Source organism: Rhea americana, unplaced genomic scaffold (genome assembly GCF_003343005.1).
Source record: "Rhea americana isolate MKP2758 unplaced genomic scaffold, rheAme1 scaffold_298, whole genome shotgun sequence".
NCBI lineage: Eukaryota > Metazoa > Chordata > Aves > Rheiformes > Rheidae > Rhea > Rhea americana.
The window spans coordinates 608982-626042 of NW_028186421.1; the positions used below are offsets into that span (position 1 = coordinate 608982).

At 41.5% G+C, this 17061-nt stretch overlaps 1 protein-coding gene across 1 annotated transcript in view; it reads left to right on the top strand.

Moving 5' to 3' along the window:
* CUBN (cubilin) overlaps positions 1 to 17061 on the top strand; it is a 143555-nt gene that overhangs the window by 50085 nt on the left and 76409 nt on the right. Inside the window, exons 28-29 of the mRNA XM_085309431.1 lie at positions 2026 to 2185; positions 12345 to 12526. Coding sequence (XP_085165557.1) covers positions 2026 to 2185; positions 12345 to 12526 — 342 coding nt within the window. The remainder of the gene's footprint in view (positions 1 to 2025; positions 2186 to 12344; positions 12527 to 17061) is intronic.

Sequence of the window (17061 nt, forward strand, 5' to 3'; positions counted from 1 at the left end):
GCTTTACATTTGGAAAGATTACAGAGGGATGTCAACCTTCTTAACACCTAACCTTTACCATAATTTCATATTTATTATCACACCCCTCAAGTCAAGGCTTTTCTAGAACCACCAGGGATGGGTATGAAGTTGGAAACTTTCAAGATTTTCTGATTTCACCTAGTGAAATTATACGAAGGGAGCAATCGTTCTCTTCTTCCAATACATTTCTTATGCTCTGGGCATTTCATGTAGTTAGAACTTCAGAGTCAGAAGATATACAAGCTTGACTGACTACTTGAGAATTTTCAACCACCTGAGTAGCTTTCTTGCCCCCAACTACATCTTAAATGAACAACAGGTTTTCTGTAAGTTCTGCAGGACCAATAGCTTGAACAGAAAAGCTGAGGGTTTAATTACTCATTCATTACCATATATGAGTCTGCTAGAAAACACGCAAAAATTTATAGCTAGCATGGTTAATCAATGTTTTCTGTAATGTAGTACTTCCATACTATGAATGTTCATTGTAGGCGAATTCTTAGTGGAATCAGAGGTATTTGGAAAAGAGCTTTGAATGGAGAGCAAAGATAAACAAACCTTGGCTGTTTTCTAGAGATCATAGATTTGATACTTTGCATGGAGAGAATTTTATGGTGATGGCTTCAGAACAGAGAAAAGTTTCTGTTGAAACTCTGAAATTGAACATGCAAAAAATTCAGTGTTCAGACAGGGTTTCTGTGCCAGAAGTTTGCTGGATTGTTTTAGAAAGATATGTTTTGTGAGAGAGATCAGATGACCTGGGGCAAAGTGATAAAAAAGCATGAGGGTTGTTGTTTTTCTAAACTTTGAGAATCATAGTAACAAAAGCAGAAATAATAAAGCAAACTGCACAATAACTGGCAATCTAAGATCTTAAGGCAAATGCAGTTTAGCTAAAATGTCTGATTTTTACCAGATATGCAAAATGATACATTCCTCTCCTTCCCCTTCCCCCCAATGATACTGAGTATTGGGATATTTTATGAAGAACATAGACAAAGAACATATTCAGTATGATTTACTGCATTTGAAACAAGTCACAAAACTAGATTTTGAAACACCCTTTAAGCATGTTCGGAGACAACTGATGTAAAGAGATTCAAAAGCTCTGGGCATCCACTATTAACCAGTCAAAACACGTATATAGTATTTTCATTTAAATATGAGTACATGATCAACTTCAGAATTAAAGATTTATAATACAGCAATATTTCCTTACCATTTTATTTGTTCCTTTTTTTTAGATCAGCTTTAAGAGTGGGATGGTAGCTTTCTCATCCATGTTAGGGAATAGAAAGATTTTCAGGCTGGCTACATCTGTCAACACCCTGACTGTCAAAATACTGTCACATAGAATATGAGATCAAATCTAAGTACAAAAATTCAGAAATCATGATAGAGGCCACTCCTCCAAATCAGAACACTGTCATAAGATAGGACAATAAATAAATGCACGAGAAGTTTGCCTTGCAGATTTTGAGGGTTCACTTTGCTTTGTTCTCAGTTTGTCCTCACAACTCTGGGAGCCTCTTGTGACACTTGACTCCTCTTTCCTCTAACACTACTTTGGTGTGTTCAAAATCTCCTGAGTGTGGCCCTAAAGAAATGAAGGTGCAACGTGAGTTAGCACCAAGCGGTTTGGAGGCAGTTAGCACGTGTTAGATGCGTGGTCAGATTGGACCCATGACATCCTCTTTTTCTTTCCATTTCAGTTCATTGCTGTTTGCCTTTTATCTTCTTCCCCAGCAACCCCCAAAAGACACCAAAACAGAATCAGTAAAACCTTCCTACTGTGCACAGCGTGCAGCCAGGTTTAAAGACATTTTGCAGTTACATTTGGTTATCGTTTCATCCAAATCTCACCATGCTTCCCGTAGCTCATTTTGCTGTGGAAAGGTGGCCAGTGTGAGAAGCCTTACAGCTTTTTCTTTGACATCGTTTACAAAACCTTCAGAATTGTGGAGCTGCTTTTTATTCACTGGGATATTTTTTATTTCTTTTCAGCTCTATGATGGGCCTGATGCACACTCCAACCTGATAGGCACTTTTTGTGGACAGTCTCTTCCTCCGGCAGGGAACACCACAGGAACCAGCCTCCATGTGGTGTTTTACTCAGATGGACTGAACGCTAGAAGTGGGTTCCAGATGCTGTGGCATGTTAATGGTAAGCTAACCAGATTTTCTCTGGGAAATTGTGTTTCCTTTTTCTCTGAACTTGTAGTGGAGCCCCAGCTTATGTCACAGCTATGGCTAAATAGAAATAACTCATTATACCTCTGAATACATCACATTTCTGCATAATTCCTCAAAGACTTTTCCAGGGGATATGTCTGCACACACACACACCTAAGAAGTTCTCAGGCTGGCTGAGCACTGTTTCACCTGCTGCAGTAGTTTCCTTCAGTGCAGTGATGAGGGGTGTCTGCAGAATTTCTGCACTGAAAAGGAGGTGTACTCAGTTACAGGGGAACCCTTGGGTGCCTTGGGACTTCTAAAGGGAGACACTCAACCCTCATTTTGCCCACAGTTCCTGTAGGCCTGTGTTCTCTGTGCAAGCTTCTCTCTAGTTGTTTTTGCGGTCCTTGCGTTCTTGGGCAGTGCATTCACTTCCAAACCCCCTCCTCTCTCCCTCCTTTCTCTGCATGAAATAACACTGGCGAAGACGTGCTGCAGGTGTTTTTTTTCTCTTGTGCTTGTGTGTCACAAAAACAGTCACAGGCCTCATTAAATAGGCAAGCATGCATGCCAGCTATAAACAAATCTGTTAATGACTGTACAACTGCAAACTATACCTGCAGTTCCTTCTGAAGTAAGGCTACAAATGCAACTTTTTCACTCCAATTATTTAATGGCAATATTGCACTGTAACAAGATTAAATTGTATGCTATTGTACATGCCATCAAAGAGGATCCGACCTTGAAAATAATTAAATAGCCACAGTTGCCATCTCTGTCTAATCAGTGCACACCATTCAGCTTTGACAGCATTGTAAAGCAGCTGAAATCGGCTGCAGAGGCCCCAGCGTGGGTTGCTGAGGTGTACGGCTTGCTACACGCTGTTTGCATAGGAGCTCCTTCGCACTGCCACAGACTGCCGGCATTCACGGGTTCCCAAAGGGCTCTCTCCGGCTAGACAGTGTTGTTTTGCATTCAGCAGAGGTCAGGGAGCATTTCTGGGCAAAAGAGGGGCATATGCGGGAAGAGGGAGCTGTGTGGCAGGAGCCAGCAGGGGAAGTGCTGCAGCACAAAGGTACGTCCTTGTGCTTCGAGGTGATGTCATCCCGGGGCTGCACAAAAGAAGAAGAAGTGGAGGCTTTTATGCGSGGAGCCAGATGACGTCAGCTCTATACAGTAGCCATGGTTCTGGGTTAACTTGCTTTTCTAAAGCTCTGAAAGCTTTCTGAAATCTGCCTGCTTGGTAAGCAGTCTTGCACTTTCCCTCCACTCTCCGCCCACCACGTTTCCTGGACTCCCTGACTCTCCCCCACCCCTGCACTCCTTTCTGGCACTGACGCACACGCTCCTCTGTCAGCCAGCACTGCCCTCCGTTAGCTCCTGGGCTGCAGACTTCGGCCTCACACCCCCTGTGTCAGGCTGTGTCTGAGCAGCAGAGCAGGGTCTGGGGGTGCAAATAGGGCTGGCTCCCGGGGAATGTCGCTGTGGGCTCTGCACATCGCAGCTGCAGCTCGTGCCTGTCTGTAACGCGAGTGCAAATTCCTTCGGAGCTGACCACAGACATCTTCCTTCTGTATTTTGCAAGCACTTCCTTTTTTCTCTCGATTTGTCATGCACAAATATGGGGGTCCGTCCTATTCGTAGTGGTTACAGTTTGTGGGTATATACCATTGCCCTAGGCTGGATAAAATTAGACCTGTTGCTGTGGTCGGTGTGCCGTATTAGCTTCTCCCTTCTGAAAGTCTTTTAAATGCATGAAAAGAGCTCAGATGAGGAATTCCCCTAGCACAGGGGAACTCAGCAGGAGATGCAGGCTTTGAGCTGGGTGTTTCTGAGTGAAGCATTCAGGTCTTGTCTCTATGGGAATTCAAGCTTGGGTCTGTTAACATCTCACCTGACGTGAAAATAACAAGCTGTATATATTGTGGAGGGAAGAGACTTCTGCTCAGCTAACAAATGTGTGCACTCCAGAGTTCAAGCTCCTGTGAACTATTTCTCAGGCTATTCTTCACCTTAACTGGCAGCTGTGGAGCTGTCTTGGAGATATGTATRCATCCACTTGCTGTGGTGATAAAAGAGAGCTGTGTTTAGATTTGCCACCATGTATCTGATACAACTCAGTTCAGACACTCCGTCTGGCAGCTTTGCTGGAAGCTCTGAGATGATCAGAAGCAGCCAGAAGCTCACCTCACTGCTCACCGACACATAGAGCCCCAGCTGCTGCACGGGGCACAAATCTGAAGTGTTTTGAATTTGCATCTGATCCACTGTTGCTGAGCAGTGTATAAATTTCCCARCGAAACCCAGTGTTCAGACTTTCCCAGAAAACTCCCAGATGCTAACTCATCTTGGGAGAATGCTTTTATTTCTGCTTGGCAGTGTCTTATATCATTTTAACTTGGATACAAAGCAATAGTGCAAAGAATACAATTTAAAAGTGAGTTTGGTTCTGAAATAACAGTATCCACCTAAGGGGCTTTCTTTACTAGTCTAGATTTAAATTTGATTTGGTTATATCACTAAGGTTTTCTTCTTCAGCCAAAGCCTCAGCARTCTTATTTACCAGAGGGAAGCTTGAACCTGCAAGGTGCTCATTCCACTTCTATTGTTTATTAGAAACTTCGCTACAAAGATATTTTTGATAATATTGTGGCCCTTTAAGAAAGAACAACTCTTGGTAACAGCCTGGATTTTGCAAAGATGGCATGCCAATTGAATTGCTTCCTTAAAAAAAAAGAAAAAAAAAACAGGAGGCCAAAAGGCCAAAGGTCTCTCAGTGCAAAATTACACCAGTGACAACTGTCACTATCTGAGAAGACACATATTTCCTAGACCCGTCACTTACCTTATTAAGCAATGTGCATGTGGGAGCTGGCAGCTTTAAATATACATCTCTGCATTTCTTTGAAAGCTTAATCATTAGGCTGCATGATTGGGAATACAGCTTACAAATTAAATTTGCTCCTCTCAGCATAATCAGAACTGTGTCTGGTATTCTGTGACACATACTAATTTCCCCCTTGAAAAAGAAGCAAAGCACATTGCTGAGAAAAGAATAATGTAGCCCCAAAGCATTGCTGTTCTCCTTCACCATCATCTTCTTTTTGTGGATTTCCCTGGGGAGCCGTGATTGATGGGCAGGGAGTGGAGAAAGCACACCACACAATAACCAAAGACTAGGCTTTTTAAGCATGTATGACAGAAAGACAGTGAAAAAAGTTTCTTAGTCCTTCAGAGGTACATAACGGAAGTGGTTATTCCATTAAGATGGAGAAATCATTCATTGCTGATAAATGCCAGGCATGCATTAGGATTACAGAATCACAGAATGGCTGAGGTTGCAAGGGACCTCTGGAGATGCAGCCCCCTGCTCAAGCAGATTATAGCGTTGCAGTCATTCAGGGAGCTGAGACAAAGGATTTCCTAAGCCTGAAGCCTAACTCGGCTGCTGATTTCTTGTGCAGCCTTGGACAAATCATCATGAATTCAGTTTTCAAACACAACCATTCATTTTCACTGTCTTTTTGTCACATTACGTCTGAAGTGCACAGGGCMGGATCTTTTGAAGTCCCGAGCAGCTGTTAGGAGTTGTGGGTGTCGCGTGTCTTCAGAGCTGGCTTTTTGTATTGCAGTCTGGCTATTGAAAACATGGACGTTTTCTCTACAAGAGGTGAAGGTGAACCCATTTCTGTTTCTTTAGTAAGCTGAGAAAACCTATAAACTTAGGAATAAAGGCCAAAATTTTCTTAAAGCGCTTGTGGCTGAACAGTTTGATCAATGTGTGAGAGCTAAAGCATGTCCTAATCTTTTTGTTTTAAATCACTGAACACCTGCAGCTGAAAAGGGACATGTGACCAGTTAAGATCTCAGAGGATTCAACTTCTGCATTTGGGTTTAAGTGTCTGGGTCCCAGTAGATGTGTTTTTTTTTTTTCTTTTTTTTTTTTTTTTCATTTAATATCCATCTTAGTGGTATCAGACTGGAATCTGCTGAGGAAAATGACCAGAATTCAAAAGGCTGATGAAATAATAATTATCAAAGCTATAGAAGTGGTTAAAAAAGTTGTAAGGGGGAAAAACATTTCACACTTTAATTTTTACTCTTCTATGTAACCGCTCATCACAAAAATTACCCACTACTTCAGGGGATCTTATTCCCCACAGTAAATCCATACAAGAGAACAAAAAAAATTCAGAATCACATCCAAGTTATGGTTCATGCACTGTTAGTGGTGTAAAGGCAAATGTTCTTGCAACATGCCCCTTACAGCTACAGTCGGGTAATGTTGATCGAAATGTTTCAGTACCAGCACAACAAATGGAACAACTGTGAATCCTTTCATTTCCCTATCTCTGGTTTTACATGAGCAKTGCCAATTCACTTTATGCTGTGTGGAAGGGATCTTCTAGTGTGCGCATGAAACATATCCCTGAATAAATCTGAAAACGTTGCAAAAACCCTGAGGTTTCCACAGATTACTGCTTCAGCTGTAATTATTTATGAGAGTAGAGATTCTTCTTCAGTTAACGAACACCATCTGCTAGCCAGCCAGGCAGTAATATGGAAAGACGTCTATAAATCATCCCGTGTACAATCCTCAGTGACTACTAAGATTTTAACCAGAGGAAAGCAAAGCCACCAAATACATGTTTCCTGAGCTTTCTATTTGTTGCCTGATTTCCTAGCAACTAACACGACATTAGGTAGTTGTTTTAAGCACTTTTCAAGGAAACTCCAAGGCCTTCACACTACTAAAACAGTATCTCTCTCCCCGCCCCTTTTCCCTCAGTTTAGCTGTGAAGTTGAAGTTTCCAAAATGACTCCGAGAAGGTCTGCTCGAACCGAGCCTACGCCATACGCAGTTCAGCCACAGGAAACATTTCCACAGTGCAGCTGTCCGTGAAGCTGCCCCGATGCAGCAAGACCACGTACTTCTGCCCTGTGGAAAACTTCTAAAAGTGTTTCGCTAGGTACAGAGCCATTTCAGACTCACTGTAGTTTCAGTGGGACCTGATGTCATGCAGCAATTTGTATAATCTGCCTCCTCATTTTCAGCTGTCCCTAAAGACCAWTTTTTTTTTCCTTCATTGCAATAAACAGGATAAAAAATATTTGAATAGAACAAAATCTAATCTGATGTTTGCAGACAATTGTAAACATTGTGAGAAGTTTTGGATAAAGCCAGAGATCAAGACGTTAAATTAGCTGAGCTGATTACTTCATCGTTTAAACTTTTGCGATTTCGGTATTTTAATAAATTAGGCAAACTACTGCTATATGGAAATTACATTCTAGGTCAAACAGAAATATATTTCTTAGCTTGTTCAGAAAATAGGAAAAGAATAGGATGCATACAAACGTGTGCTGCAAAAGATAGGACCAGCACTACTTCTGAAGTGTTCCTCTTAAATGTCCATACATATAAACATGCATATATACATGCATGTATGTGTGTAAAAGTATATATACATATTGGCCAGAAAATAATTCAAATGAATGTCATTTCTTCCTGATGATTTGAGCTATCTGCCAAGGCATGCATTTCAAATCATAATTTAAACATCTATGTGTAACATATAATATTAAAACCAGTTATAATTTAGTTTCCCTTCATTACTTATGTTTGTGATCTGATCAAAGAAAGGGATAATGTTATAAGAATTTTGTGGCTAATGAACATGGGGAAGACATTGAAAATCAGGAATTCAATTCTAAATTCACTTTTTAAAAATATTCAGGAAAATAGTTGGCAAGTAATAAGAACTCATAATGTTCTAGGCACTGAAATACAGACTACAAAGCRGCTGAATGAAAATTTGCTTCTGAATTTGAAATAACATTCCAGGACAATTTTTTTTTTTTTAGTTCTAAGGCTGGGCAAATATTTCATAGAAATAGTTTGTAAACATTTCCAAAAAAATTTGCTATCATTATTTGAGTTTTTGTCACTTGAATTTTCCATAAACTCATAGCAAATGAGTTTAAAGGCAGGAACATTTGTTAAAATAGCTAAGTGTTTCTGTAAAGATTTTGTTAAAATTATAAGGCATCTATATTTTCAGAAAAGCATACCAGAACAGAGTCTTATCTCATCTATATGAGAGCAGAAGCACGATGCATGAACTCCCAGGGAGTTTGCTCTGATGTGGAGGTTTCTGCTCTCATATGGAGGTCAGTTCAGATGGTACAGGTGTGAAGTTCACATATATGCAAAGATTAGCTTGTTCTTTTTTTTAGCTATTTTTCAGAGAGTACTTAGAAATAAGCAGAAGCAATTGCTGTTTTGTTTGCAAACAATTAACAAAARATTGACAACATGAATTCAGTACATTCATTATAAGAAAAGAATCATGCAGATCTAAACGTTACCTCCATTTTACTGGAGCACTTGAATTGCTTCTTTTAAAAATACTGTTTCTGGGAACRTTTTGCAATTGGAAGGAAATAAATGGCACATTAACAATAGTTTGATATTCATGTGCTTCACATACCTCATCCAGGGAATATCAATAGAGCTCAGAGAAAATCTAAACCWCTCTTGAGAGAGAGCGTGAGTAGTCTGAACGCTACCTGCCAGGGCTGCAGGGAGGGAAAGATCTGTGCCTCGAAGAGCCGCACAGCTTCCCACTCATCTGAGCCATTTTGGGTTTAAATAAAAAACATGTCTTTGTGGCTATCAGGAAACTCTTAGTAGGAGAAGCTGAGTCATAACTGCCTGTTTGGTTTTAAAATGTTCCCAGCTTTCTTCAGGCCGAGACAAATAGCAGTTGGCTTTGTTCTCGCCTGCCGAAACTCCCCTGCTTCCCCATTCCCACCCCCTCGGAGCCGGGCCGCCTAAGTCTGTCTGTTGAGAAATCTTTCCCGTCCCGAAGTCTGCCCTCRGTGGCCATGTCATTCCTGCTGCTGRGGAGAAAGAAGTGGAGTAGCTCACACTGCAGATCCAGCCGTAGGTCTCTCCCTCCCACGCACGCCTTTTTTCTCCAACTGAATAAACCGAACAACCTGGTTTCTTTTAAGGAAAATTTGACAATCTTCTAGTGGAAGCACAGGGAAAAAAATGTGGCAGAGAGTTACACTGAAACCTTCTTTTTCTCTGTGCCTCTGCTGAAAGGTTCCTGGATAACRAACGTTACGGGGTTTAACGGGTTTCCACCGGAGCCGGCAGGCGCTGGGGAAGCAAGTGCAGCACCTTTTTCCGTTGTGTTTATCTCTCTAGAGGGCCTGAAGGCAGGATTGGTTTTGAATACACTTAAAAGCTGCTTTTTCTCCTGACTGAGACATCTGTAACTTGATAACAAACCCTTGTGTCTGCCAGGCAAACCTTATGGTTACGGAGCATCACGCTCTGCAAGGTGGATGCAGTCTCTAGGGAGAGGGAAGAACAGGACTGAGTCTGCAGCGATTCACCTGCGAGGTCAAGCTCAGCCGTGGAAAGGGTGGCTGGGATTGTAGCTAACTGTCATCCAGCTGTAGCAATTCTCATGTTTTTTCAGCAGTTTTTCCATGAGTACAGGGTGATGGAGTCAAGAGATGCATGTCACACAACTGGCCTGGCTGGAGACATCTTCCTCACATCTGCTTTAGGTGACTCTTTTCTAGTTCAGAACAGCTTCTTATTGCCTTKCTTCCTTTCAGACCTGCTGCTATTTCCTTTCACAGATTTGTATTTCACAGCCCTGGAAGGCATCAGAGCCAATGGTGGGAGAGCCCAGCTCAAGTTTTCAGTGAGGAGCTGAAAGGCCTCATGGTAGAGATGACAGGAAAGGCTGTTGGGGTTTAGCAGCTGCCTTTTAGCCACCATGATTTTATCAGAGAAGGCCAATGCCTTCCTCAATAGGAAAGAATTTGCATTTAATTGAAGATCTTAATTTACAAACTGATGAAGAAAGAAATGTATTAAGGAGAGCAGTGGCATAAGATACCTGATTCAGATTGCAAATTATGCATAGATCTAGTACAGATTAGGAGGRTCTCACACATCTGTGTGGATTAGTTGAGCAGGTCAAAGGGGTCGATTTTTTTTTAATGTTGTAAAATATAACTATAACTGACAGTTCTAGTAGAGATGCTATCACTTTTCGAACATACTGCAATATTTGCTTCTGGAAATACACAGCTTGTTGGTTGTTAGGTGGCTTTATTATTACAACTATTCTGCGGCTTTTTTGTGATGTGGTAAATTTTTCCGTTTGGAGATGAATCCAAAGAGCTTGATTAGGTGGCTTAATTAATATTTTGAGGCTTTTTTTGCTATGTGCCAAATCTTCCCTTTGGAAATTAATGCAAAGACCTTGATGGAGTGTTGGCTTTCATTATAAGGGTGACTTGAGTGACCCCACAAGAGCTATGTTAGCAAAAGATTAGCTAGAGCCTGAAGCACTTGAAGACTTGTAATGCTCAGAGAGACAAAATGCCTCTGCTGCAAAACAGGCCCCCACACACATAAAAGCAGATCGAACACACAATTCCCTTGCCTTCYGCACATGAGAGGTGAACAGCCTCTCCACTTGTTTCATGTGGTTCATCTTGTAAATAACGAGATGAACGTAGGTGACCTGRGTCTACCCTGACACCAGGAAGGGCTGGAGGAGCACCCTCCCTGGTGTGCCGTTCCCGCTGACACCAGCACCCAGAGGCTGGGCCAAGGAGAGGATCTCACTGGGAACCTGACCGAAGGAAGTGAGGGCATCAGTTGCCACTTACACCTGCATAAAGCAATGGTGAAACTGCAGCCTCAGCCCATCTTTTCTCTGCTTCTAGCTATGGCTGTGTAGCACTTTTACAAGCAAGATGGTACACTTTTGGAAGAGAGAGCCACAGCCGAAGCTGATGAATTAAATGGTGCAGAGGTGAGGGGTAGAACAGCTTTAAAGCTCCAGAGACTTATAGTCCCCAAAGCCACAGCTGAAACGGAGCTGTCRTGTAATAGTATAAACATCCACTTTGTTCTAGGCACAGTCACGTGCTACGGCATCTGAGTTATTTTTTGTTTTATTAGTTGCATGTGGGGAGTGGAACTGAGCACCCGTCTTTTTACTTGAAATTTTCAAAATCTATGTTTCTGTCTGGGCTGCTATATATATCCTTCTGGGTACTGGCTGATTATTTTCATGTGTGAACTGTTCAGGTAAAATATGTTTAATGCAGAGGAGTGACAAATGCTACCCTTGCGATTCATAGGCAATCTGATAAAGAAGATGAAGAAGTCTTCTGCCTCGTACCCAAGGCTTTGGTGGCAGCCACCTCAGCCAGTCCAGGGGTGAAGGCTGTTGTGGCCATGTCTTCCTTCTTCCAGATGTCTTTCTCCCTCCTAAGAGCTTGACACTGAATATAGAAAGTGATCAGAGCTCCAGTGATGCCTCAGCCACAGTGGAAGATGTCTAAGGGGTTTGATATCTGAAGTGTTCAGCTGCTTTGTGCTGTCAAATCAGGGCCTGCATTTGGTCCATTGTTTCTATCTTTTTTTTTTTTTTTTTAATCTAGCTCATGATGTGTAARAATTTAATCACCTAAGGGGCTGAAGACTGGGGCTGAAACAATAATATCTGAAAACACAAAACTTTTCAAACATGGCATGTCTTACAATTGCATAGTTACRATTGAATATATATTAAAAAAAATACTAAACCCATGAAATGTCAGAAAGCCAGTTCATCCACTGTGACTTGATGGCTTGTAGTCATGCTCAGTGGGTTGAGGGAAATTGTATTGTCTTTTTAATTTTATGATTTCTAAAGCAATGGGAAATGGCATTTTTACAACAATAGGAAAGCCTCTCCATCACAGCTTAGTCTGGTATTAGATGAGGTCAGGAACAGCTGACGATGGATCTGACTGAGTTTTCTAGAGCCAGCCAAGCCAAGTTAGAGGCAAATGTAAAAATGGCAGCTCTGGGCCTCATTTTCTTCAGCTGTCAAAGTAGATTTTGAGGTTCAGTGAGAAGTGTGACATAACRGTACTTATTGCATGGCCAGAACCAGCATCTCCAGCCTGCAGTTTCTGGGTCTYTCCTCCCTGCTAGACCTCGGTTCCTTCTGACAGAGAGGACCCTCAAAAAACAGCATAATTGGTTACCTGTCTGTGTTCCAGGGCTRTCGGGGAGGTTTTCCCGAGTCGCTCACTGACAGGCTGCTTTGCTGTGTTGTCAGGTTGTGGAGGAGAACTCTCTGGCCCTTCAGGATCGTTTCACAGCCCTGGCTTCCCCAACCATTACCCAAGCAATAGGGAATGCATCTGGTACATTGGCACAGCACCCGGTAGCAGCATTCAACTCACCATCCAGGAATTTGACGTTGAGTATCACCCAGACTGCAACTACGATGTTTTGGAGGTAAGATGTAGGCCTTTGGAGATAGATTTAGCCCTCAGAAATATATGAGTTATCTGCATTTCTGTCTGAAGCAGATTATCCCAAGAACTGCAGGAGCAGAACAAAAACTGGTCTACTACAATTTCCCATTTCTGCTATGGTTAAAGTTACATTTCACAGATGTTGYTGCAGAAACTACAGTACTTGTTAATTTTTGATTTCATGACTCTGGTATTTGTACACCTTAATCAATAATGAAGCTGGCACTACACACTTCATAACATGAGACAAAGCTATTCCAAAGAACTTGAAGTCTTAAAATGTCCACCCTTTCCAAAGAACTGGGTATACGGTACTGTATCATGGGGATAAAATTTCCTGAAGCTAAAGGAAGGTAATGTATCACTGGATGGATGGCAAAGGTGGGACCTTGTGTAGGATCTTCCAAGGAAGTAGGGAACTTATAACCCTGGATCCTAAAAACTGAAGAACCTTTGTTCTTGGAAAAAAAGATAAAAGAAGAGGCAATGTTGCAGTGTCCTAAGCAGATTAGAGTGGTTGGACAAGGAGAAAAGGAACTTCTCTAAGGGTTTATTGACCTTTAAGAGACCTAGAAGAGTGCCTGGTCCTGTTATATAAACCATCTTGGTGCTCATGATGGGAAGCAGCCGTATGACCAWTTCCCAGCTAACATTTGAATAGACTTCCAGTCCAGGCAAAAGCACTAGGAAGTAGTTTCAGAAATAAATTATTTGGAAGGATAGGTTTTCTAGATGGCTCTCACTAGAGAGATACAAGATCACTAATGGAGCTAGAGCTGTTGGATCTTTTGTTGTTATTACCTGCGGGAATTTTTAATGTTCTCATAATGGACTAAAAATAAAAGATTCATTAAGAGAGATTGTACCACTCTGCTGGGGAYTTCTGTTCTCCCAAGAAATGAGAAGTATGACTGGCATACAACCAGATAGCTATCCATCCAGCACGTGCCCATACTTTTTTCTCCCTTTCTTAACTTTGTGGCCTTGATTTCTGCAGCCTAGGGTTCTTAGTGCACACTCAACAGCAATGTTCCTGATGGGAAACTTACCCCACATCGCAAAGCAACTCTTAAATATCCAGTGGCTAGACTCATGGTTGTTAAGCATTTGTACAAGTAGAAGAGATGCATGGCTTAACTCTAGCCTTTTGGCTTTTTTTTTTTCCTAGCTGAGCAATGAAACTGAAGTCTTGATCATGTGGACACTAGTATCCTACTAGCTTTGAGCCTTGTGTGGGATCTGGGTGTAAGGAAGTTGCTCCATAAACTCTCCTTCAGTAGCAGTGGCAAGTGTGCCCATGTGTCACACTGCTGACACCTATGTCTGCGTGTAGGTGACCTGTGTTGGCTGCTCTGGATATTGATGTTGTCAGCTGTGCTGCAGCCTCGTTGCTGTTTAGGCCTAAATGGTTGCATTGAAGCTCATCTGCCTGTAAGCTTCAGTCATGCCTCTGCTGTTCAAAGGAATCAACTAAACAGCTACAAAGTCCAATTCAGCTATGGTCGAACAATGCAAGGATGATGCCTACACCTAGAGCTGGTCACTCAGAAGCTATCAGGATCCAGTAGGAATACATATGGCTGGCAAACATTTGCTTAACAACTTTTTGACTTGTGGGGGGGGCAGCCTAAAAGCTTAATGAGTGGGGCAGCCTAAAAGCCTAATGAGTGGCTGCATGACACAAATTGGTTAAAGAAGTTGCTTAAGAGGATCCTACAGCTTGTGTCAATGAGTAAGGTATTTGCCTTAATTTTTCAGTTTTCTTTCTTTACCATTTCTAACTAGTTGCTGTGCTTTCTTTCTTTCCATCTTTCTTTCTGTGCTGATGCTTGTTCATCAGCACAGATGCCCACTCTGCAATTTGAACTTCCCTGCCTTCCTGCCCTCAGTGTGGCTATTGACCACTGTCCTTCCTTGCCCTCGAGATTGGTATACCTCTTGGTTACTCACCACCTGACCTTGGCTCACCCAGCTTATAGCACCTGTCTCTGATCTGTTGGTAGATAAACTAATATAGATTGAACTATTGAGAAAGATCAGTTCATGTCTTACTGCAAGATCAAAGGTTCTGTCTGGTAGCGTACCACTCTCCCTGCCAAACCACAAGAATTTCGTAGCGCTTTTTGTAATTTGCCGTATATATATTTCTTTGTTTTCATTAGAAATTGCACATTCACAGCATCATTGATACAGTCTACACAGAACAAAAGATGATTCAGATTTAGGAGAAAGGAAGAATGTGGTTAGCTATTTTCAGGAGCTGCTGTACCTTGTGATCTTATTTGCTGTACTTGCCTACATAGGTCCAACCTGAAAACCAAACACACACACACACATACACACACACATGTTGGATAAATTGCTAGGAAAAGTTGTTGTTCCTGGTGTGCCTTTGACATAGACAATTTAGATGATTGCTGGATTTCCCAAACACCTTTCACCCTCATGTTGCCTCCCCATAAGTATCATGTCTGTCATTTCCTTGGGTTATTGAAGTAATCTTTTTCTCATAGTTATTCCTTTGATTTCACTTTTTCCTTATCTTAGAATAGTGAGTTCTACCACTTCCTGTTTTCTTTCAAGCCAAATAACTTTCTAGTTTTAATAGGAAGTCAAAACCAGAACTAAAGTAGCTCTGCACCCTGCTGTTCCTCCAGACTGAGGAGACTGAGTCTGATGATCTCTGAGTCTCTCTCCACTCTCTGAAACAAGAAACCTTTTTCAGAACATTGCTATGAATTTCTGTGTCTTTCCTATTGTTCTTCCAAAATATATTATCTTATAATAAAAATTTCTTAGTAATCACCAGGTTTGCTCACCTAGTTGCTTTTACCTGTTGCTTAGAAACACCCCCTCCTTCAGTCTGGCAGAGAGTTTCAGGAAATTTCTAACAGATCTTTCCCATCACACCAATTTTGCTGCTGRCTTCCTTTTTATCTTTACCATTTTCTTGAATATTTCTCTCTTGCACATCTTTCTCAAACATATTCATTCTTATAAAATGCCGCAAGCACCTCCCTTCCCTTTCCTTTGACAATGCCTCTCAAGCAAACTATCAATCATCTTTATGTCAATGTCCTGGACTTGTCATATGTTTCAGTAAGACTTTCCAAGAGTCTTAAGTAAAAATTTTATGTACAGAATCTTGAAGTTTTCTCCATGGCTTCTGCATCCCTAAGAGTTCGCTAGGTTCCCCTTTTATCCTCCCTGTTATGCCTATTGAGATGCTGTTGCAGTCTTTCTCTCTTCCCCATCAGATTCCACACCTTTTACAAACATCCAGAAGCAAWTTTTTAAAGTTATTTTTAGGATTGTTTTCTATAAATGTTTTATGGAAATAGAGGCCATCAGTTTGGACATAATGAAAGAGTTAAATATATATTTTTAAATGGCTTCTATGAAAATATATGCATAGAGAAAAATGACCATACCAGCTTTGTTAAGTTATGATTTATCTTCTTTAACAGTGATCAGATTTTAGTAAACTGCAGATATGTGTTGCCACAGCAAGATGTAGCTGTAAGCTGAAAAGGAAAAAACCCTTGTCCATCTGTTGCCCTTCCAAATCTTTATCAGATGCTTTGGTCTTCTTGTTTAAATATAAAGAGACATCAAATACTACGTTAATTCTTGTTTCTCTGTCAAAGTTGGGCTCTCTCTTTGCTGGCAGTTATATCTGAACAGAGATCAGTTTTATTCCCAGAAATCTGTGTCATGAGGGTGGACCAACCACATGAAAACAACTTTCTGTTGCTCATAACTCTGGAATGCTGACTGGTAACAATAAATGGAGCTAACGGAGCAGAAGCAAATGGTAAGAACAGATTAAAACCATGGGCTTTATGTCAGTGTCCTGCATCCCCACTATTCCATCCAACATTATTTAATCTCTGGATCGGGTGCTTAGATTAGACTAAATGTTTTTGTTTGTATTTTTATCTCTCTGYAGCTCGGACATCCTGTGACTCTTTGTGAACCACTCCCTGGAATTCATTCTTTCCATCCATTCTCCTTTCCCTCTCCTTTTTTTCATGTGGTAACTATTGGTTTTCCTCTTTGGAGCCAAAAGTAACATTTTATTGTTTTTTGTCATGGAAACACTCTGACCTATTTTGTTCCAGCCTTTGTGAAAGCATCTGATTAGTTGAACTGGCCTGAAGAAAAAAAGAAAATACACTTCTAACTGCAAAGAGCGTGGCTTTGACTAGAGCTTTGGTTTTGAAACTGTGCAGAAGGCCATTGCTGAGCAGCTAGCAGTGTAAAGGAAACCCACAAAACTCAGCTTCCTACCAATATTTCTTCCCCATTTGTAACTTTCTTTTGACAGTCCAGTTCTAACTGCAAGTTAGAGCTTGGAGCAAATTTTTATTCCTGCGGTAATAGTACAGAAATCAGCAGGGCTTGTGTTAGAGCTGGGCTGGCTCCCCAGCCCGTGGTGTGCAGATAGCCCCGGGCAGCACGGGGGACGATGCGAGAGGCCGGTCCGTGATGCATATCAGAGCTGAATACTCCCGC